The following is a 25,111-nucleotide window of genomic DNA, read 5'->3' as shown; positions in this document are numbered from 1 at the left end:
CTAAAAAGGAGCATTCATACAAGGACTAAAAGATGTCCAGCTTGTAACTTGCCACTTATCTCCTTGCCTGGGGCAAGTAGCAATTGTCCCCAGGTGAGTACTTGAGTAGAAAACTATGCTATCCTTCAGAAGCTGAATTGTACTGAGCTGAGGAAGCACATGTGTAGGAGAAGCGAGGAGCAAGTTGGGATTGACATGCTAAAAAGATTTCTGTGTTGCTCATTGACACATGCTCCTTTGCTGGTCATGTACTGCAACTGGGCCACCAGAAAAAATGTAGAACATTGAACCACAAGTGCAGAAACAAAAAGGAATCACAGTGTGGGAGATCTTGCAGACATATGTTGCGGTTCTTTAGGCAAATGAAATTTTGATTAACACAAATTAAGCTTCCTAACCCTGAAATAACGTCACAGCTTTGTTGCAGTGTCTATTTGATGGTATATACTCATTTGAAGTAACTAGCTGCTTCCTATAAAAGAAAAGAAGAACCAACTATCCATTCAGAATCTAAAATTTATTACCACCAAGCCATTATCTAGAGCAGCAAACCAAGGGCACATTGCCTTATCCTTCATAATATCTCCCATGCAGCCCATGGGTTGTCCACCTGTGCTCCACGGTACAGTCTTATTTCTCTGCAAAAATATAAATGCTGCAGCGCAATCCTCACAGAAGTGTGTGGCATAAGCATTTCTCCTGCTTTCTCTTCCTCCTGAACACAGAGTTGGCATTGTAATTATCTGACCATAGTGATTTCCTGTTTGGAAGTGGGGAAGAAGACTAGATTCAGGGTCCTCCTCCCCAATACAGGTGATTACTGTTATTACATTTGACAGCACCAATCATAACCTTGTGCCCAGGACCTGATCCAAAAAGCTAACATATGTGTAACCTTCTCCTTCGCAAATACAGAAGTAGAGTTCTTACAGGTAAAAAAAAAGTATCAAAGTAAGTAGAAGAGAAGGAAAGACAGATTCCATCTCAAATATGATGCATGAAATATAAGTAATGGGAAGATTAAAAGTAAGCATCTGGAATATGCAAGGAATTAATTATCTGCTTAAAAAGAGACCAGAATATCTAATATAGTTCTTTTACAAGGAACAACTCCCTTGAAGCAGAGCATATAACAGGCTGAAATGTGGTTCTCTCCTTCCATATTTCCACCAGCTACAATTTTAATCACCAAGAAACTCAATTTCCATCTAGGTGAAATAAAAATTGGATAAGGCAAAAAGGTGTGCCATGCTGCGAGTGCTGACAGATTCACAAGCTTTCACTGTAAGTAATATCCTTCTTTAGCAAGCTATTCTCAGCACTGCACCATCAAATATAATGCTAAAAACAACAAAGAACCTTAACGACCAAAACTAAAGCTGGCATAAGGTTTCAGGGCCGGAGGCCACTTCATTATTTGCATGGAGTGGTCAACGAAGTGGAAGAAATATATGTGAGAATATAAAGAGAAGTAAAAAAAAAAGTTTTTATTAAGAGAAGTCAAGAGGTCAGGCATGAAAGCAGTTCCTCTGGCACAGCACTATGCAGAACAGCAATTATTACACTACCAAATCAAATGAACACAACATTCCATCTCTGAAACGTGATGTCTCAACAAGGCCCTGGGAGTGACCAGTTCATTACAGAAAGCAATGTTTGCTTAAGCTATTGATCAAGTGATAACTATTAGCCACTAGGGGCTGCTAATCAAAACTGGGTCACACCAGTGCCAATTGGTTGCAGCTAAAGGATCACTTTGAGCCCTACATCTCCAGGGGGTCCAAGCCCTCAGCCATATTCCTGTTGCTCATCTACAAATTGCTGCTGATTTATAAATTTGTCTCCTCTGTTTACCCCAAGACAGCTGATAATGATGCTGTGAACTGCTGGAGCTGTCTCAGGATGACAAAGGGAAAAGCACAAAAATGTGAAGCTTCTACTTCACACGCTGCAACCCCAAAGTACAGAATAACTGCAGGAACAGCCTTTCTCTCTCTCTCTGCTTCCACAGCAGGCAGTCTCTCCATCAAGCGAGGATTGGAAGTCTTGAATTAGAGGACACAGATAAAGTACAAGCTACTATGGAAGGCAGGGTGGGTGGGCGGGCAACGAAGTTCACCTGACAGCAGAAACAAACAACAGTAGAGTCCCATTGAATTAAGAAAGAGACTCTCTGCTCTTGGAGTGGGCATTATATGCTCACTTGCTCCATACTGCAAGCAGGGATGGGCACAAGGTAGATTTGGATTTAGTACTTCTAGATCTCTGAATGCACTGAAATAAGAGCTGCAAAAAGGTTTCTGATTCTCTGTAGTTGAGTAACAAATATGCTTGCAAGTCCCCTCCAAAAAGTTCTACAAATTGTACATGCAAAGTAGAGCCAAGATGTTTTCCTTGACTATATCTAGGCCACATTCCCAATTGGTAGTATAGAGTAGGAAATTTCAGAGCACAGAGCTCTAGGCTGGAGCCCTCCTTCACCACCTCCCACATGGTCACATTTTGGGATACCAATACACTACTAAAATCACAGCACTCTCAGAACACATTTTTCCACAGTACGCAACTAGTCTCTGTGATTCAGTGTCATGCTGGAGCAAAACAACATTTCTAAATGTAAACAAATTGCATTTATTTATTAGATCTATTCCTTGCCCTTCACCATGACGTCCCAGAGCAGGTTACAAGTAAAAAAGACAAATTTAAAACAGATAAAAATCACTACAACTTTAACACATATAAAACCATTCCAAAATACGACAGAACAATACAAATTCATCAAAGCAGATGGGTCACATAGTATTTAAATTCCTTAACTGCCAGAGGCCAAGGTAAAGAGGTTGGCTGATGACTACCAGGTAACTATCCAGAAGAAAGTAACCACACTGTCACAACCATCACATATTGGCATATTCCAAGTTTCTTTAAACTTGTGTACTGATGTCCATGCCTTGTACAAAATTTGATGCAAGATGGGCAATCCAAGTCCCATCTTGTCACCCTGACCCTGAACTATGAGTTAATATACATGTAGAAATAATTTTCACACAAGAAATTCTTGTAGGAGGAAGGCACCTGATTCTATGCTCTCCTTACTCCAACAAGAAAGAAGCTTTACCTACATAAAGCTGTCAACTCCTGTATCTGTTCAGCAGAGAATTTTTTTCATGTCGGAATGGGGATGTCATTTGTCCAGGGATCACTATATGTAGAGAGCTCTAGATGTGTGAAGATATGTAACCCAATATTTTCTTGAAGCTGGAGAGATGGGGTGGGGGAGGATGTGTACGAAAGATAGAAGTTCTTGAATCATACACATGTTGCAACTTCTGAAAGTTTCTATGAAGATTGAAATGAAGCCTTTAGTACACCTATTTTACTTATAAGATTTTCTGCAAGCTACTAGGTTCAGTAGGTGATAGCCAACAATAGTCATACTCAGGGAAAACTCACCATTATCACCCAAAACAAAAAAATCCTTCCAGTAGCACCTTAAAGACCAACTAAGTTAGTTCTTGGTATGAGCTTTCGTGTGCAAGCACACTTCTTCAGATACACTGAAACAGAAGTTGCCAGATCCTTCTATATAGTGAGAAGGTGGGGAGGGGTATTACTCAGAAGGGTGGTGGGAATGGGTGATTGGCAGATAGCTGAGATGAGCTGAAATTAGACTGGAAAGAGAAGCTGCTGAATTACAACTCATTACCAAACTTAAAACCATGGAGAGACCTGGCCTGAACAAAGACATTGGATTCTTATCTCATTATACATGACAAAGCCATTTCTCACCTTCTCACCCCTTGCTTTTTCCTGTAAGACCTATTGCAGTCGTTAAGAGTCGTCAACAGGCTCATCTCAGCTATCTGCCAATCACCCATTCCCACCACCCTTCTGAGTAATACCCCTCCCCACCTTCTCACTATATAGAAGGATCTGGCAACTTCTGTTTCAGTGTATCTGAAGAAGTGTGCTTGCACACGAAAGCTCATACCAAGAACTAACTTAGTTGGTCTTTAAGGTGCTACTGGAAGGATTTTTTTGTTTTGACTATGGCAGACCAACACGGCTACCTATCTGTAACATTATCACCCAGTACAGCTACAGGAACAAAATACTTGCTTAGGGTAATTTTTCAAAATTAGAATGATGAAGGAATGTCTCATGTAAGCCTTACATTTGGACAAACAAGGGACATTTCTAGAGAAATTCATTCATTTGCATCCTAAAAGAAGCTCTGAGTAACATACACATCCCATTTTAGCCTCAAAACAATCCTGTGAAGTAGGTTGTCCCCAAAGTGTGCGACTGGGCCACTCTTATTGTAACAGAACCAGTTTTGTTGCTGATGCAGGGATATGAATCCAGGTCTCCACAGCCCAATTCTTTAACCACACTGCCTGTCCATGTGGCATGACTGCAAAGTGAGGTGTCCATCTGAATTTATATTTTCCTTTTCAATTGTGTGCCAAGGGGTTCAAAAATACATATGAATGAAGGAGCACAATTTCTCATGTTTTACAACTTAAGAAAATGCATACAGATGATTGCTTAGTTCTTGCCATTATGAAATGTATTTTAAATGTAATTGGCATATATTTTCTGCCTAAGCATTTCCAATACATGTCATCCAAGTTTACTTTAAAACCTGCAAGCACAGAGAATCTGCAATTATAGGCAGCTTGCTCCAGTGCTGAATGCTTAACAAGTCCCTCCTAACATTTAAACTTCCTGTAATTTAAACTGTTTCTGCCATGAAATAAGATATTTAACATTTTAATGTATTCATAACTGTACATATACTGGAAAAAACAAGTTAACACAGCAAAGTATTTTCCCACAGAATTATATGTTACATAAAATGTAACTTTTATGAAAATTATTGACATTCAGGATGCAGAAGTTTTGCAACACTCCTTAGTTAAGTAGATATTTTTCCAGAGTTAAGATGTTTGAGCTTGCAAAACACTATTATTTGCTTGCAATGCCTAAGTTAGGACACACACAAGACTTTCTGGAATTGTGTAACTTGAAGTCAAAAACTCGGGTACAGGGAGAGAGAGAGAGACAGGAAGATTATTGAACATTTCTTCCCTCTGTTTCAGGTCTATGAAGGTCTATGGGGGGAAAGCACTTATTTTGCAGGATTTGCAATGGCTCTTCGATTTTTATTTTATTTATTTAAAACATTTTTATGTCACTCTTTAACAACAAAAACAATAGCAGCTCCCAAAGTGAATACATAAAATCAATAAATCAACCAATGAGATAATTTCCTGTCCACAGGCTTACAGATTAAGAAAGACTGCACTACATGAGATTTTCCCTTCATTCTTGGCCCTCTGACAGACAAGCTGATTTAGAAGGATTTCCCAGATTAGAAATGTCTGAAAACCATAGTTCTCACCCAGGCTTGGGCAACCTGTGGTTCTTCAGATGTGGGACTACATTTCCCATCATCGCTGATGGAACCAAAGGTAGCTAGAGCTCCCCAACATATGGAGGGCCACAGGTTCCTCATTCAAAACATTGGTTCTCCTCCTTCCTAGCAATATGATTCTTGTCAAACTCTGTCAACTTCATTTGCCACAAGTATGTCTTGCTTGACATCAGCCTGAAGCATATCCAGTTGGGGAACATTACTTTGTCAATTTATAAAGAATGGCCTGTACAAAGATTAAGTTGTAAAGTCAACCATTCAACTGTTTTACCAGTGTACTTGGAAGATTTGAACAAGGACGCCACACCTCCCTCCCAGAAGCATGAAGATCAGGCTGCCATCTTTTAGCTGCTCTATGCACTGTGAAAGGATAGGACAGTATGACCTTGGAAGGGGAAAAGAGATATGCCTTTATTGGGAAACAGCTGTTGAAAGTGACCAGGCACAGACAGTCCTTCCTGTTTCATCACCTCAGGTTTCCTATGCTACTTTATGTGAGCTCTCATTGCAGCTGTTACTTCTCTGGCAGAGTTGGTGGGTGCTGAAGGCACCCGAGATGGCACTGGAGTTCTGCAGGCACCCTCCACCCCACCCCCAAAGTGGGAGGAGCAGCAAGAACCCACTGGTACCCTGCCCCCTTCTCTGGCAGAGGAAGACCCCTATTTCCACCAGTGATCCATACTTGCACTCAGCACACCAAATCTTAAACCAGGTGATGCCCAACTGTAGGCATGTTTATTATGAAAAATATTCCGACGAGTTCAATGATATTAATTCCAAGTAAATGTGCTTAAGATTGCATCTTCTGCCTCTCTTCATTAGTCTACTGCCTATCACCGGCATCGCTTTTCTCCTGGTCTGCTCCTGGGAGCTCACCTTTGCTCAGTACAAAGTACTGGATAACGGAGGCAAAACACCAATTCCTGGCGGATGTGAAGGGGGCCAAGTGAGGGCAGCGGCTTCAGAACGCACCACTGAGCTTGCTCGTGTTTCCCGAGCATGCTCAGTCGCAAGGACGTTGCAAACCCTGAAGCAGCCGCAGGTTTCGAGTCTCTTAGCAAGGCCGGAACTGCTTGTTCCTGGAGCCCTTCCCTTGCGCAGCTGGGTGACCCCCTTCCCCTCCCCCAGCCTGGGCGGCACCCGGCCTAGCCCTATCCCGAAAAGGGGGTGGGTTGGTGGGAGAGAGGTCGGCGCTTGCCCTTCCAGCCCACCCCTCTTACCCAAATGTATATAGGGAGCTGAGAGGGCGCCGCTTCTCCTGACATCCTGGTGCAACTGAGGTCGGATCCTCCCGCTGCTGCTGCAAAGATGGCTTTCCTAAGCCCCAGTCCGCCCGACTTGCAGCGCTTGCTGGAGAAGGACCCCTACCTGACTCCCTTTGAGCAGGACTTCGAGCGCAGGTAACCGAGACCAGCTGGTGCACCTGGACGCGCTGCTTCGGGGCTCCTCTCACACCCGCCCATCTCCCCTCCGGGCCCACCCCTCCAAAAACCAAAAACAGCTGCTCCAGACACTAAAAAGCTGCACCGTCACGCTTATTTGCATCTCGGTCCTGCTTGCTTCCTCCGGAGTAGGTCCCTATCTGCGGAGCAGCACCGTGCATGCCTTGCTAAAGTCCCGCTAGCTTCTCTTGCCCGCTGGGCTCACTTGGCTTCACTACCTCCTTCTCCTCTACCTGCTGCCTTTGCAGCTGCCTGTGCGTTTTCACTCCGGAGTCCAGGAGGGACTTACTCCCGAGTAAAGGCAGGGCTGCCGCGGCTAGGACAGCTGAGCGGCTGCAGCCCCTCCGCCACCCGCCCTGCGCTCCTCTCTGTTGCAACATGAGCCCCTGCCTTTCACGTGCGCTTCCCGGCGTCCGCCGTGCGTGTGCGTCGCGTGCTTCCTCGCTGGCGGGGAGCGGGCGAGCATGATTGGCGAGCCTTCATCTCCACGGGAACGCCTGTGAAGCCACCCGGCTGCCCTCACGGGATTGGAAGTTGGTTCTTGCCCTTAGCTGGTGGAGAGGGAGGGACTTTCCCCCTCAACGCTTCAAAAGCTTTTCTTGTCTGCCGGCCGGGTAAAAGAGCCGTGAGGTTTTCAGTATGTAAAAAAGAATCAGCAAGGAAAGGTGTGTGGAGAGTCCTCGCTAAATAATCCGTGAGCAATGCCCAAGGCTGGGATCCTAAATACGTTTATAAAGGGACCAAGCTCCACTGAATACAGTGGGGCTTCTAAGTAAACATGCATAGGACTGGGCTCTGAGAGGGAGAGATGAAAACTGTTGCCACTAACGATTTGCAACCTGACATGTGTACTCAGATGCAAGCTCCATTGAGTTTGCACTCTTTGACTGGGCTCCTAATATTAGTTCACCACCTTCCCACCCTTCTGTAATACCCCCCCCCAAAGAAACCAATAATTTGGGGCAAGGGTTCTGTAGAAAGTGTGATCAGAAACCTTTATGAACTTAATTTTTAACTTTTTATTTTAGATTTCTGCAGCAGTTTGAGGCAGCCTTCAATAATTACAGTCAGCAATTTTATACATGGGTATCTTAGACTGTGGGACTGAGTTGCTAAAACCCACCCAAGAGCAGTGGTCAGAATAGGATTTAAACATTGGTCTTCCACATTTGTGGCAAATTCTCTGTTCACCGAAGCATATTGCTTGCTGGAGCATGGAGTAGCAAAAGGGATAATAAACTGGGCAGTGGTCACTGCAGCCTGGTGTTGTGGATAGTGTTGGATTCGGAAGAATCAGAGCTTGGTTAAAATCCCTGCTCTGCCTTGAAGCTTTACTGGGTTGGCCTGAGTGAGTCAGTCGTTCTGTCTCTGCTTAACCTACTTCACAAAGCTGTTGTAAGGTAAAAGTTGTGTATGCGCGTGTGTGTGTGTGTGCCTGCTGCTCTGAAGAAGTGATTGATAAATCTATATGTAAATGCCAGCGGCTAACATTTTTGTCAGACTAGTGGGATAAAGTAATGGAGCCTACAGTGAGGTTATGCAGATTGAAAGGTTAGACAATAGTATGATTTATTCTGCATGAGTGGGGACATGGATAAGAACAGAATTGATTCCCAGTGTCAGAGAGCAGATTTAGACTTTACCTCAATAGTGTCCTTGAGGGCTCCTTTACTTTTCTCTGCATAAGTTGGGAAGGACAAGTGCTGCTATTTGAAATATTGGAGTGGGGATTTTTGGCTGCTGTCAGCTTTCCCACTGCACTGGGGACTGTTATGGCAGCCAGATATCCCCCTTCTAATATTACAAACATCAGCAGGGAAATCCCCTGCTGCTGCTAACGCCCCCCCCCCCATTGCAATACTTGTAGGGATTTCATAGTGGCTTCTAAGAGTATGCTTGGGTACGGTATGTTTGGTACATCATGGATTCCTCCAGTCCACTTGATTTGTTTCCAGAGAGATTATATGTGCCAAAGCAAGTGCTATCCCACCCTTTCCAGTGGGATTTCCCCATCACTTTCCTCACTGCAAAAAGTCTGATCTTTGAGGGAAGTGGCTTTGTTATGCAAGATCTTCCAGTCATCTATAATGGCACTTAACCTGGATTTGCTGGGATGTGACTGAGTTCCACTTGAAAATAGCAACAGTCTGAAACTGTCCATCTGTTTATTGATGAAGTTTTTTAGTTTTGCTAGTACAGAATAATTGTCTCTTCACCAAGAAGAGTTAAAATGAGGAGAGAAGAAGACTGTACTTTTAAAGAAGAGCATCTTCCAGAGGAGTAGTTGGTTGCACCTAAAATAACAAAGTCTTGTAGTACAGTGGTACCTCGGGTTACATACGCTTCAGGTTACATACGCTTCAGGTTACATACACTTCAGGTTACAGACTCCACCAACCCAGAAATAGTACCTTGGGTTAAGAACTTGCTTCAGGATGAGAACAGAAATCGTGCTCCAGTGGCGCGGCAGCAGCAGGAGGCCCCATTAGCTAAAGTGGTGCTTCAGGTTAAGAACAGTTTCAGGTTAAGAACGGACCTCCGGAACCCGAGGTACCACTGTATCTTAATTGGCCTAGTTTGCATGTCATGGACTCAAGGTAACCCAAGCTATGACTATGCAAATGTATGGGCTCCTGGACCGGAGCTAACACCAACTTTGCTGTTGCTCGGCCCCTTTATTACAAGTTTGGCTTAGTGTGGTATCTGAGTGCAGGACCATGATTAGATTAGGGTCTCTCCTCCTTGACCACAATCTAGCAACAGAACAAAGCCTTGACTTCGTTGCTGTGTTGTGTCACAGGCCTGAGATGAAATGGCAGGGCAGTGCAGCAGCTATGCCAGGGTCTGGAGGAGAAAATCCTGTTTAAACTCATCAGGAGCCAGCCTGTTCACATCGTCCAGGGAAGCCATAGTTTGGCTTTATTTTGATGAACGAACTAGGCTGAAGACCAACAAGTTCATGATGGTATAAGCTTTTGTGGATTAGAGTCCACTTCATCAGATACAATTTCCAGAGGAAGTAGCTGCATTGGTCTCCTGCAGTGAAAACAACAATCAGCCTTGTGGCACTGCCAAGAGTAACAAATTTACTACAGTCCGCTTCATCAGATGCATGAAGTGTTATCCTGAGTATCGTAACTACTTTCCAGCTGTTATCTTATATGATAACAGCACCTGAGAGTACTTGCTCTCCTGCCTTGGTGTGGTATATTTTTCAGGCACAATTGGTTATAATTTTCTACTATTAACTGCCATAGGAGCCTTTTACAAGCAGATTAGAAAACTTTCTTTTACTGCTTTGCCAGGAAAAAAGGCAATGACATGTTTTCAAAGCAGCATTAAAAAGCACTAGTGGCCGAACTTTGTGATAGTACATTAAACTGAAAACTAAACTGTTATGTTTAGTTTTAAGATTTTTATATATGGCATCATTCACCAATTAGAATGGAACTTCCCAAATCCAATAATTAACTGAGCATAAACCCTCCTCCGGGTTTGTATAGTAACAATAAAAGTTGACATTTAATGTCAGTAATTAAAAGAACATGGATGTTTATATTTGCATAGGTTTAAAACCATTGGTTTTCAGTGCACCAATCAATGGGTGAACTTGGTGGTATGACAAAGCAAGACTATACAGTGGTACCTCGGGTTAAGTACTTAATTCATTCCGGAGGTCCGTTCTTAACCTGAAACTGTTCTTAACCTGAAGCACCACTTTAGCTAATGGGGCCTCCTGCTGCTGCCGTGCTGCCGGAGCACGATTTCTGTTCTCATCCTGAAGCAAAGTTCTTAACCTGAAGCACTATTTTTGGGTTAGCAGAGTGTAACCTGAAGCGTATGTAACCTGAAGTGTATGTAACACGAGATACCACTGTAAAAGTAAAACAACTTAACATGAAGTTGACACAGGCCCAAATAACATTATATACAACAGAGAATCATAGATTGGTAGAGTTGGAAGGGACCACAAGGGCCATCTAGTCCACCCCCCTACAATGCAGGAATCTATTGCCCAACATGGGGCTTCAACTCATGATCCTGAGATTAAGAGTCTCATGCTCTACCAATCCTGCTATCCCAAATGGATCATAAACTGAGCATTCTGAGTCTTGCTGGCAAATCACAGCATTCCCCTTTAAAAAATGGCCCTATTTCAACACACACTAAAATCAATAAAATTTATGCAGATTTGAATAAATGCACACACACACACACACACACACACACACACACAAAAATATTCCTGGCAACACAGAGCATTCACCTTTGTTTATTTTTTACCTTTTTTATCAATTACTGCAGATGGTAAATGTGTGAACCTTATTTATTTATATATACATAAAGAAACATGGGTATAAAATGTAAACAATGGGAGCAAGAGGTCATGCAATGCAAGAGGCTCAGTCTTTGACATTTTTGTGCACAGCTATCTGGTTGTTTTGTTATGTTAGACATTTTGTTGGGTAGTATTTGTTGCAAAATTTGAGATTCAAAGACATTTAGAATAACCAGGAGATTTTAAACTCCTATCCAGAGAAGCCCAGTTTAAAGATAAAGAATCATAAAAAAAACTAATTATGGTTCTAATATTATCTGTATTCCTGCCCTGGGACTATTTTGTGATGTGTGGGTTATAAATTTGCTAAATAACTGAATAGAAAGGGAGAGCAAAGACTTTGAATTAGCACCTGGGAAGCAGACTGAGCAGGCTCACTGGTCAGTCTCCTCCACTATGGTGAGATGCATTTCTGTTTAAATGATGCTAATTGTTTCTAATTTTGCATGTATACATATATTAGCTTATGCAGTTCTTATGCCGATCCAGGCTCCATTCTTGGTGATTTTTTTGGCACTGTGTGTGTAACTGTTATTGAGTGGTATGTTGTTTTAAATATATGAACATCCTTAAACAGGCATGTCTTTATTGTGTGACTGGCAGTGATACTGCATTAATCTCTTCAGTTAAAGAAAATATATAAGCAACTGTTCCTTTATCCAAGGACCAACAGTCTAATTCCCTTGGCCGCCCTGTGTGACTGGGGCAACTCAGTCAGTTGGCCAGCGTAAAAATAATAAAATTATTCTTATTATTCTTATTATTCCTATTATTATTATTATTATTATTATTATTATTATTATTATTATTTAATTAATAATTAACAGAATAAACACTCCCCCCCACCAGCAACACAAACAGCCTACATGTACCTTTCCCAGCACAGTAACAAGCCTTCCATTCAAAAATGATCCCTGAATCTGATGCTTTTCATCTCTTCCCCCAAGTCCCTCCTGTTTGTCATGGTCTCTATGGCCGTAGTAGCAATTGGTTGACAATCTCTGTATCTGGTTTAAACTAGTGAATGTGAGTAGAAATGAGGCCTTACTGCTTGTGCCGAGGGCTTTGGGCAGTGTTTTGGTGTGCACGAATGTAATGCCTGTCCTCTTTAAAGCTGCATTAATGCAAACTGTTCAGTTAACAAATGCCTGAATGAGCTATCACATTCTCTCCTGTTGGGTAAATGACTTTTGTCATTAGCTTAACTGTTTCATTGATCTCAATACATGGAAGTAGGTGCAATTAAAATCATGTGCATTTTTGAGCTGAAGAGCACTTATTTCCATGTCAGAAATTAGAGCTGCTAGAGCACTATTGGACAATCTTCCTTGCTGCACACACTTGTCTGCCCAAAGGAGGACAGAATCTGCCTTCCTGCCACTTTACCATTTCTGGTGTTTGAAATAGCTGCAGTAATGGATGGAAATAAGAATTGGCTCTTATCTGGATCTGATTTGCTGTTGTATTACGGGTACTTTCCCAAAATATATGCCTGCTCTCCTAACCATCCCTGGGGAAGAGGTCAAGGCAGGGCTTGTACAGGTTTTTCTGCACTCCATTTTTTTTTACAAGGGCATTTATTTACTTTATAAATTTATTTATATGTTGCCTTTCTGAGCATAGCCAACCCTTAAGCAGCTCACAATATTTTAAAAGCACAAGAAATGCAATGATTTAAAATAATCAGAATCAACAACGGCAGCTGCATTAACGGCTATTAAAAAGACCAGTTAAGAGTTAAAGACACTTAATAAAAACAAATGGACAGAGCTATATTTTGCAACATATCTCTGTAGAAAAAGCCTTCAACAAAAAACGCAGTTAGAAAAAGGATTTTTAAAGCCAGTTTAAAAATCCATAGTGAATACAGTGGTACCTCGGGTTACATACGCTTCAGGTTACACACTCCGCTAACCCAGAAATAGTGCTTCAGGTTAAGAACTTTGCTTCAGGATGAGAACAGAAATTGGGCTCTGGCGGTGCGGCAGCAGCAGGAGGCCCCATTAGCTAAAGTGGTGCTTCAGGTTAAGAACAGTTTCTGGTTAAGTATGGACCTCCGGAACAAATTAAGTACTTAACCCGAGGTACCACTGTATATGCCATGTGCACATCCGATGGGAGTTTAAAATTTTAGGAACCACAACAAAATTGTGTCTCGCCCACAAATTGGATTGAGTACATAACAGGAGACTTTGAGACAGATCTGTGACTTAGCAGATTATGATGAGTTCAGGTGGGCCTTCAAATAACTTATTCATAAGTCATTTAGGACTTTACAATTAAAAATCAACACTTTGAAAGGCAGTGATAACTACTGATACTGATAGAGAATCAGTCTTGTGCCCCATTGCTCTGTTCCCCCACCTTCCTGTGACCTAGCAGTAGCATTTTGCAGCTGTTGGGAATTTGTATACTACCTTCAAAGGCAGCCCCATGTAGAGCATATTCTTTGGTCTTTTCAGTAATATCAAACTTACTCCATACTGTTTCTCTGCCCCCTCCCATATTATGATTTATCTTGCAATCCAAAAACTGGAAGGAGATCCTAACCTATTATGAGAACATTTCCTGCCATTGATGAAAGTAAACCAATCATCCTGGACAGTTATTAGCCAAGGAATGGTCTCCTTGCATCTATAACAATACTTTCTAGGATGCCTAGGCATAATTTGAGTGTATTAAGTTATTCTGTTAGGCTATGCGGCAGCTAGACTGGTGACTGGGAGCAGCTGCCGAGAGCATATAACTATCATAAGCAAAATCCCAACAATAACACTAGTCTTCAAAGAACAGCACTGGCTCCCAGTACATTTCCGACCACAATTCAAAGTGTTGGTGCTGACCTTTAAAGCCCTAAACGGCCTCGGTCCAGTATACCTGAAGGAGCGTCTCCACCCACATCGTTCTGCCCGGACACTGAGGTCCAGTGCCGAGGGCCTTCTTGCGATTCCCCCACTGCGAGAAGCCAAGTTACAGGGAACGAGGCAGAGGGCCTTCTCGGTAGTGGCACCCACCCTGCGGAACTCCCTCCCACCAGATCTCAAAGAAAAAACAACTACCAGACTTTTAGAAGACATCTGAAGGCAGCCCTCTTTAGGGAAGCTTTTAATGTTTAATAGGTTATTGTATTTTAATATTCTGTTGGAAGCCGCCCAGAGTGGCTGGGGAAACCCAGCCAGATGAGCGGGGTATAAATAATAAATTATTATTATTATTATTATTATTATTATTATTATTATTATTATTATTATTATAGAATCATAGAGTTGGAAAGCACCCCAGGGGTCATAGAGTCCAACCCCCTGCAATGCAGGAATCTTAGCTAAAGCATCCATGACAGTTGGCCACCCAACTTCTGCTTAAAAACATGCAATGAAGGAAAGCCCACAACCTCTCAAGGGAGCTCATTCCACTGTCGAACAGCTTTTACTGTCAGAAAGTTCTTCCTGATATTTAGTCAATCTCCTTTCTTGTAACTTGAAGCCATTGGTTCAAGTTCTACCCTCCAGAGCTTGGAGCTAAGAAAAAATTAATTAGTGCTAAGAACAAATAATGCTAAGCATTTTTACTACATAAATGCAACTGATACTTCATCTGAGAATGAAGTTGGTTAGATAACTAAATAAATAACTTGTTGTACGTTACTAATTACAAATATTTTACTTTAGCTATGTTTAAGTACAGTCTAACATCTACATGTTCAGAATCTTCCTTTAAGGCTAGACATGGTTAGATTCTTCAAGTTTATATTGACTTCCTTTAAATTTTAGTGAGTAATTAATTTAACTTTTTGCATTGAATTTTCCTTGGTGTTTCTAACCTTTTCTCTAACAAGTAGAGATTTAGTATCAATAATGTAACTCATGGCTATAAATCTCTTAGTATTTTACCAGACGTTGATGTTAATAGAGGTTGCAGATTCAGCTAGTTAAAAGGAGAATTTAGCCCCATTAGTGGAATTCTTTTATTTTTATACGCAACCCATTTCTCCATAAATGTGCAGACTCCCTTTAAAACATAGATTTTATTGGGATCTCTATGTATCACAAATCTGGGAGGAAGAAAAAAGATGCTAAATAACTTCTTTCTAACTATGATGCTGTTTTGCCCATATTAAAAGGGCTAAATTTTCTGCTTGTGACCTGGCACTTATTTCAGTCTCCTGTATACAATTGGCAAAAGACATATTTGACCTAAGCCTGTGTGTTGCAGTGGACTGTATGCTACGTTTGAATGTGTGCAACCCAGTTTCATGTTCTAGCTTTACCTGTAAAGCTTGTTAAGTCATTGTAGGGAATGACTCTCTCTGAACCTGATTTATCTCAAAGATTCTTGTGATGGTGACATATTGGACTGAGCTGCTTGTGGAATGCGCATCAGGCTTTGGGGAATCGTCTTCCTCCCCTGTGGCCGTAAATGAGCAGATCAAATGAAAGTGAATTCTTACCAGTTAGTTTCTTTAATAAACACAGCAAAGAACAAAAGAAAGCGTCTACCCAGAATGGCGGTGCTCCCAATTAAGGGTCACTCCCCCTTCCATCCCTATTAATCTACATCATTCCTATGTTTTGTAATCTGAGTTTGTAACCTACACACTTTCTGTTATGACACTATCTGAGCTCTCCATGACTTTGGAGAAGGGGGGTGGATACTCTCCAGAGACTGTGAATCACTCTTCTAGTCTTTCTTCTGCTAGCTGTTCCCAATCTAGTATTTCCCAGCTTTTGCCTTCTGAACTATGCCCCTTTGCAAACCACTGTTTCAAATCTATACTGTTCTCCTGCTCCTGGGAAGATTCAGGATTAGGATCAGGAGGAGGAGGTGGCTCCCACCATTCTTCCTCAGTGCAGCCCTCCTCAGCATGGTCCCTGACAATGGGGTACAAATAAAATTAATAAAGGTGGCTTTTCTTTTGATACATTCACATTCCTTATGAATTATTGGTTGGTGGCCTGCATAGTCGAGCTTCATATAAATCACTGGGTGAATCTGTTTGTGAGGAGCAGACTGAATTAGAATAGCAAGGCACTGTTCTAATTTAACAGAGTAACAAACAAATGTTATATACATTTAATATTTTGTGTTCTTATTTCTCCCTTATGCCCAGGGAGGGTTTTTTATGAATCACCAGGTTGATCAGAAGTACACTGGCTTAGCAGTAGAGTTACATGCCATCACAGTGTGTTATGTATGTGCTGTGTGTCTGCCTGCTTCTTGGGTTCTTAATAGGATTTACTCTATACACAGCACTACCATCTAAACCAGTGGTAGGGAATCTGACTTTCCAGATCAGGCATCATCAAACTCGGCCCTCCAGCTGTTCCGGGACTACAACTCCCATCATCCCTAGCTAACAGGACCAGTGGTCAGGGATGATGGGAATTGTAGTCCCAAAACAGCTGGAGGGCCGAGTTTGGGGATGCCTGTTCCAGATGTTTTGGACTCCGGTTCTGACCATGTCTACTCAGAAGTCAGTTCCACTGAATTCCCAGCAATGTGGTGTGAGGATTCCAGTCTTAATTCACATTCTTCTGTGAAATATGAACTCCCACTAGCAACTCTTTTGCGAATAGCAAAGTGTTATGTGAGCTAAAGCCACATATAATTTGGGATGTACTTTTCATCTTCTGGTACTAAGACTGTAAATGATGCGGTTGGACCCATTAATGCCTGCAGTATTATAGCATTTTATGATGTTCCAAACAAGTGCAGTAAATGCTGCCTGTTAGGCTTTTCTGTGCTAACAGCTCCTCTCCCTTTATAATATACTGCCATTTCCTGCAGGTGCCACAATAATCTGTTAACTATGTACACAGCAACTTAGTTTTTTCAGCGGCCTGCTTTATATGGGATAAAACTCCATGTGGTGTTAGATTAAATCAAATAGTAGTGGCTGACTTACAGACACAGGGGTAGAGGTGGGAAGAAAGAATGGAAAACTGAGGTGCAAAGTGAGGCTATTGGAGTTGCAGATTAGGAACTGGTTTCCTCCTGACTTAACTCATGGAAGTTCAAAGTGTGGGTAGAATTTGGCTGTATGATCTTCCTTATTCCCTGTATTGATGGCTGAGTGCGTGTGTATTAGGATGTTGTGCAAGTTCTCAGTTCCCTCTACCAGCAGAGAAAAGCATTGCTAGTGTGTGTGGCTATGGGGGGGGGGGTTGCAGTGGAGGCCCCAGTTTTGGTCCGGTGGCTGAAAAGTTAATGCTGGCTTCTCTCTAGATGTTAGCCACTCAATTCAGGGTGTTGTGGGACAATTCTTGGGACCTCCCAGTGCACCAGCCTGGAGCTTGTGCAGCAAAAGAACATGTGTAGAGCCACAGCTTTGATTAATTAAATAATAATAATGCCTTAATTTGAAATGTTCTGGCTGGTGAGTTTGGAAGTTCAAGCAAGTTCACCAACCTTACTATTAAGGTTGAGAGTTGTAATCCCACAACATCTGAAGGACCACATGTTCCCAATCCCTGTTTTTAAAAGCTTTTTTTTTTAATCTTTTCTGATAATTACATTCTATTATGTTGCTGTTTTGTTTTGTTTCTTTAAGGCCGTCTGTTATTCTTTTAAAATGGGGTTCTAATTTCTGAGAACTGCTTTTGGTTCTTGAGGCCTGAAGGCGGGATAAAATACATGTGCCTGCACACTTGATTTTGAGAAAAAAGCCCTTCAAAGAGAATTGCCATCCTTCTCTAGGGACTTAACTGAAGGACCGGTAACTCACATAGTTCAAAGAGATAACAAGGGCTTGAGAGAGCTGTTTTGGGAGAGCAAGAGACAGACTCTGAAGGTGGAATGATAACAAATATTAGCAGAAAACAAAAAGATTTGGGGCTAAAGAATGCTGTTGCAGTTTAACTGTGGAAACTGGAACATGTGACCCAAGGTCATATTCCTGTACGGTGGTACCTCGGGTTACATACGCTTCAGGTTACATACGCTTCAGGTTACAGACTCCGCTAACCCAGATATAGTGCTTCAGGTTAAGAACTTTGCTTCAGGATGAGAACAGAAATCATGCTCCGGCGGCGCGGCAGCAGCAGGAGGCCCCATTAGCTAAAGTGGTGCTTCAGGTTAAGAACAGTTTCAGGTCAAGTACGGACCTCCGGAACGAATGAAGTACTTAACCTGAGGTATCACTGTATAATTAATTTTATTTAGAGAGATTTATTATTGATTAAATATGCATAGGATTGAACATTTTCAATGCAATCATATATACATGTCTACTGAGAAGTAAGTCCCATTGAGTTAAATGGGATTTGTAAACCTTGTATTTGGGGAAGGTCTATCTAGAACAGATGCTTTGTACCCAAAAGGTTCCAGGTCAATTATTGGCATCTCTATGTAGAGCTGGGAAAGTCCCCTGAATCCTTGGAGAGTTGTTGCCAGTCAGTGTAGGCAGTGCTGAACGAAATGGACCAATGGTCTGACTCAGGGCATGACAACTTCCTCTGTTTTCAGGTACTGTGGGACCTCGTGTTATGTACCACCCTCCTTACGAATGCTTTGGGTTATGAGCTCCGCTAACCCGGAAGTAGATGCTCCCGGTTGCAAATGTTGCCCGGGATGCGAGCGGAAGTTGCGTGCCGGTGGCGCGGCAGCAGCCGGAGACGCCATTAGCGAAAGCGCGCCTCAGGTTAAGAACGGTTTCAGTTTACAAATGGACCTCCAGAGCGAATTAAGATTGTAACCGGAGGTACCACTGTAAATATAGGATTGAAAACTCAGAGATATAATGGAAAGCAAAAAGCTGTGCTTTCTATATCTTACCTTAAGAGGAGCTAGAAGTTAGGAAACTGCCATTATGCAGCACAGTGTTTGCAAAGAATATAAAGCAATAAAACACCCAGTGCTAAGCACAAAATAGAAAACTATGTATATATAACGTGTGTGCGTATGGGGTTTGTGTGTTTGTGGTTTCAAACTACCTGGTATGTGAGTTATGTGGCAATAGACTGTTACACATGCTATGACTGCTGTGTCAGAGTCTTCAGAAAGCTATTCCAGGATCGAGCAAATAGTCTGCCCAGAGCAGCACTACTAGCCTTAATTGTTTCTAAGTCCATGTGGGGAAATTTGCAGTCGTGCTCTGCATGCTGGGGTTTCTCACTCTGCTGCATGAAAATGAGCCATTCTAAAGATCACTCGCATTTTCTTGGTCTCCTCTGGGAAGTGGCTAAAATCCTGGATGAATTGCAAATCTACACACTTTGCCAAGGCATCATAAATGACCACATAGAAGTTAAATCAGTGAAATTAAGAACAGGAGGGATTTTTAATTATCATAGACAGCATTCCTGTGTTGAAGATGCTAGGAACGATCTGCATGAAAGAAAAGTATAGGCTCAGGAAGAAGCTTTTATATGTGCATTTTTATTATAGATTGCATTTTTGTCTTAATTGGTGCATTTTCTGCTATATTCCCGCCTTCTTATAAAAAGTTCTAAGTACTCAGCACTCTAGGCTGCTTCCCTGATCAAAAAGGCACATGTTACATAGTACATTCTAAAGCCTTGATTAGATCATGCTAGCTTTGAACCTCTACAGTGGTACCTCAGGTTAATAGCTTAATTTGTTGCGGAGGTCTGTTCTTAACCTGAGTTACCACTTTAGCTAATGGGGCCTCCCGCTGCTGCTGCGCCGCTAGTGTGCGATTTCTGTTCTTATCCTGAGGTAAAATTCTTAACCTGAGGTACTATTTCTGGGTTAGCAGACTCTGTAACCTGAAGTGTCTGTAACCCAAGGTACCACAGTATAAGTCCTTGAGCATTCAGCCTATGGCTGGAAGAAGACCAGCATGTTAGAAAGATATTATAGTCAAAAATGGTTTTTTCCTTCTATCATAGATGTGAACTAGAAACTAAAGCTCTGTTATTCTTCTCCAGCGTGCTTGGAAGCAAACTAGAATTGTCCAATTCTGTAGTGGGGTCATTTTAAAAAGAGGATATTTTCATACAGTAAGTGCTTAGAAGGAAATCATGTAGCCCAAACCACCAGCTATTGCTACAGCAACCTTTTGCCCTGTCTTGTTGGCAGGGGTGTGTGTATCAAGAAAAGATGGATTCTGTTACCAATATAAAACTGTGCATATTTAAAAATGTATAGAAAGCCTGATCTAGAGCTTTCGTCTCTTATGGTTCGAAGAGAAACAGGGTCTGAAATCAACAGATGTTGTTCTCTTTAAAAGACTGCACCTAAACCTTTTGCTGTGTCTACAGTTGATGAAATTCATAAAATCCAGCAAGTTTGGCGTCTTGATGAAAAAGCCTATCATATGTATAGCGAATGCCTTTAAGCATCTTAGATTCCTAATGGAGCCTTTATCTGTAAGGCAGGGGTGAGCAGATCTCAGTCTGGTGAGATCTACATTTTGTTTTTACTAGAACCCTGGCTGATCTACGGTATATTACTCAGATCCACCAGAAGACCCAGGGTGGATCTACACAGGAAAAAAATTATAAATAAGTCAGAAATTAAACAGTTACAACAAAAGAAAAAAATGCTATGGAACATCACGTAGAAAAGTTTTTTGCTCTACATGTTGCTGGTGTTGCATGTTTAGAACACCTTCGAAACACTGTTTTTTGACTAATGTAGCTGAGCCACCAGTGTTTCTTCTGCTCATCTGTGCTCTAATGGGCCAGTAGAGACCTCAGGGCATCTGACAAAAAGCTGCTGTTCTGAATGTATCATTAGGTTTTTCTTTTTTTTAAAAAAAGTGCTGAAAGCAAGGACCTTGTCCTCTGCTATTTATTTCTCTGACTTCTGCTTACCAATTTGAACTGATTTAGGTTCTCCTGCCTTCTTTGAGTTGGCAAGAATGGACGCCTGGTAGTACACAACCCCTCGACAGTTTCTTTGAGATACTTCCTCATCCCCATTAGAGCTTTTCCTGTTACTGGGTTGTAGCTGGGAACGAGCTCCATTCTCTGTCTCTCTTTCCCTTTCATTTTCCATGGGTACCTGCCACCTAACAGAAGTCTGAAGTCTTGGTTCAGTTGGGCACCCTTAGAACTTCCACAGATTCATTTTGATTAAAGAGCTAGGAGGAGTTTTTTCACATTTTTGAAGTGCATGTGATAGAAGGGGACAAATTGTTTTTCTGCATGGGAGCTTCCAAATGGAGACTTAATACTGCAAAACAGGTAACTGAGATGCTGCAAAAGGGAAAATGTGGATTAAAGGAAGAGTGGGAGTTACAGGCTGGCAATGGGGTGTCAACAGCCCTGTTTAGGGAAGTTTTTAATGTCTGATGTTTTATCGCTTTTTTATATTATTATCATCAATTCTGTTGGAAGCCGCCCTGAGTGGCTGCGGAAGCCCAGCCAGATGGGCGGGGTTAAAATAATAATAATAAATAATAATAATAATAATTAATAATAATAAATAATGTCTTGCAGATATTTCAAAAAACAAACCTATTTGCATGCACGAGAAGTTCTGACCCCTAGTAAACACCCACCTGAGAGCACACCAGAACTAGAATGCACAATTTCAATTAGGTATTTCAAAAGGGATGTCTTTGTAGTGGATTCAAAGTTCTAACATGTCCACGCACAAGCTGTCAGCTGAGTCTTAATATGTAAAAATGGAGCACTGGTACTTAATGAATTAACGAGTTACAGTTCATAAGTGTCATGACTGGGGGAAAAGCGTAAACAGAACTTTCCTTTGAAATGTAGGAACCTGTCAACTTTTGAGTTTGCTTGGGATAATCTTGATTCTTGTGTGAACACTGATAAAACATAAACTGCATAACAAACAATCTAGCTGAAGTGTGCGGTGAATGCCACCATATTTGAAATATGTGTACGACATGTGTGTACTTAAGCTTGAGATGTGAGAACCGAAGGGTAGGGCCTCTTTCAGGGCTTTCTGCACATTTGCTCAAAATAAAATATAAAGGTGGTGGTAGGGAGCCCTGTTCCTGTAATCAGGCATGGTTATACATGCTTGGATCCTTTTGAAATCCTACATTGTGGTGTTTGTGTTTTGCAACAGGCACAACGTGCCAGGAAACTCTCTTGTGATTTCTTATTCCTGCAGTGAGTGAGAAAATGTACAATTAGTAGGATTGCTACTTTTGCCTTGACTTTTGTTGAATCCAGACTACAAGGATATGGATTTTTGCATTAATAAACTCAGTCGACAGAAACTGGAATGTGGTATTAATATGCTGGTTTGCTTGGGAAAGGGAAGATGGATAAATCTATTTTTTAAAAAAGGTTAATACATTAATGTAAAAGGTTGGATCAGGCGGCTTTGCTCTGCTGTTGTAGACATGTTCTAAAATGTTTTTGTTTATGTAGATGCATGATTTTTATTGTATGTACTTGTTTTTAAACTTTGTTTTCTATTAACATTTTGCACTGTTCTAGGTAAAACAAAAAAAGTTAAATAAATTAATCTCTATGTATTTTAGGACTGCTGTTGATAAACTCTAATAAGCAACAATCCTTAGAATGAATTGAACTGACTTTTGAATGGGTTTGCAGCAGTGGTGGAGATGACTTTTTATTTTAAAGCTAGAACAAAAGTCTTTCCGATAGACCAGGCATCCCCAAACTTGGCCCTCCAGATGTTTTGGGACTACAACTCCCTTCATCCCTAGCTAACAGGACCAGTGGTCAGGGATGATGGGAATTGTAGTCCCAGAACATCTGGAGGCCGAGTTTGGGGATGCCTGCGTTAGACTTCTAGAAATCATTTTGTGGGAATCATTTTGTTCATCATTCCGATAAAAAAAATCTGCAATCTTTCCCTCCATTTCCCCCAAATCCAAACAAGGCTTTTTTGTGGGGGGGGGGAGTCTTATTCCCGGGGGTGGGAGGAGGAGGTGTCTGTTTCCCCCCCAGGCTTTCACATCTCTACTTTCACTATATCAGTTTTAAAGTGAAATTGGAAACGAGGGGGGAATTTGTGTTCAGGGGGAGAGAATGAAATGTGCAAAGCCCACATCACCCATCCCCATGGTTAGAAAATGAATATTGCATCTACGCTAGCAGCACAACATGGAGTATGGTTCCATTGTGTTGTTCCTTAATGGCAGATGCAAAGAAGCTGAGAAATTAATAGTGGCATGAAAGGATACTGGTAATGGTAATTGTGTGTCTCTATGTATGATATATTGCATTTAGAAGTAGTGTAACTTAATGCTGCCACCTTCCTCTGTTGCAGTAGTGTGACTCCAAAGAACTAGGATGCATTTCATTTCATTTTTATTGTACAGAAGTGATAAAATGGCATTTCTTTTTATGTGGATCTTGATGCTTTAATTCTATAATATAAATCTATAGGGAGTCTAAATTCTCAAATTAGTATGCAGAAACCACCTCATTGAGGGTGCTCTGTTGCTTGAAAGCATGTCAGTGAACTTGAATTTTATTAAAGTATATTGATGAATGCGCTAATATGTGCATTGTAGACTTCAGTCACATTGGCTCTCAGGGTTTTAATATAGCTAATCTCTTAATTACAGTAAAGATCATGCTAAGGTGACATTGGAAATGTTGTGTTAAAGAAAATGGAAAAACTTGGGATATTGTCTACATAGGAGATGGAGATCCTGTGCTCCCCCATTTGTGGTTGGACCCCAAGTCCCATAGACCCCAGTCAACATGGCAAATGGTTGGGGTGATGGCAGCTGTAGTCCAGAAATCTCTCGTCTTTATGGAGAATCAGCTTTGAATCCAGGATGAAAAGTATTCTGCAAGATTAATTTTGACATATGGTCAAAAATGCCATAGTATAACAGTCTAAATTTTATTTTTATGTGATATATTATTGATACATCACATAAAAATAAAATTTATGCGGTTTATTTTAATCCATTAAAAATGTGCTTTTAAAAGTTGCTTGGGAGCAGAGCGGTATAAGTGGATGTCTCTCAAACTGAAAGCATTTGTGTAATTTATTGAGCTACTTTATTTTTTTAATGGAGAATGCAGTCACTATAGCTGAACTTTCAAAAGGCAGCTCATGAAAGGCAAGGTTTTCTCCCTCTTCCGCAAAACCCCCCACCCCACTCTACCCAAGTCTCTCTGGAGCTTTGGCAGACCCTCCTGAACAATGTGAAATGGAATGCAGGGGGCTGTTGGTGTTGGTAGGCATGGGTAATTTCCTTCTACACATCTCCTTAAGTTACCTTATGGCTCAAGCCTATATCTTTAAAGACTGAGGGAGTGGTGAGTGGGGGCAAATGGTATTTTCCCATTTCAAACTAAAAGTCTGGGATAGCTGTGAAGGAGGGAACAGGATTGCTGGTGAGTCCTTAAACAATCATCTTTTGCCATAAAGCAGTGATGGATGGAACATTGACTGCAGGCAAGGTCATAGAAGCAACCATGGCTGGATCCATTTTTGCTGGTTCCATTTTTTTCCATGTATATATGAAAATGCAGTTAGATAAATTTATCTATCTTCACACCATTGAAAAGGTTAGGAAGCCCTGTTACAATCCATCCCCTCAGTCAGCCTACCCTGTTTCTCTATTAAATAGTTCAGTTTTCTAAAGGAAGGCTCATGACCCTTTTAACAGTGAGAAACAGAAGTACTTTACACCAGGACCAAGTTTCAATGTATACTTCCATATCAATGGAGATAAATGTTGGAATATCTATGATGTTCTGGGGGGAAAAAGCAAGTGCATTCAGTTCTATGGTGTAAAGTCAAGCAAACCAAAGTCTTTTGCCGTATGTGTTTGATTAGACTGTATGAATTAATACTTCTGGCTGGCCATGTATTTTGTCCTTCTGAAAGCAGCTAGGTCAGCAGCTGAGCCACAGTATCAGCACCTATTGTCCTGGTTATTTATCCTTATTTTGGGTGATATCACAGTTGAACTAGTAGGTGCATATCATGTGCCATCTGCCCTAGACAGGTTGTTCTCAGTTT

At 41.5% G+C, this 25,111-nt stretch overlaps 1 protein-coding gene across 1 annotated transcript in view; it reads left to right on the top strand.

Moving 5' to 3' along the window:
- Nucleotides 1–4,095: 4,095 nt before the first annotated feature.
- Nucleotides 4,096–25,111, top strand: part of GBE1 (1,4-alpha-glucan branching enzyme 1) — a 162,157-nt gene continuing 141,141 nt past the window's right edge. The window contains 1 exon segment of the mRNA XM_083498636.1: nucleotides 4,096–6,837. Coding sequence (XP_083354762.1) covers nucleotides 6,746–6,837 — 92 coding nt within the window. The 5' untranslated portion in view covers nucleotides 4,096–6,745.

This window comes from Podarcis liolepis (genome assembly GCF_965112155.1).
Source record: "Podarcis liolepis genome assembly, chromosome: 4".
NCBI lineage: Eukaryota > Metazoa > Chordata > Lepidosauria > Squamata > Lacertidae > Podarcis > Podarcis liolepis.
Note: the sequence above shows the minus strand (reverse complement) of the source record. Positions and strands in the feature narration are given on the sequence as shown.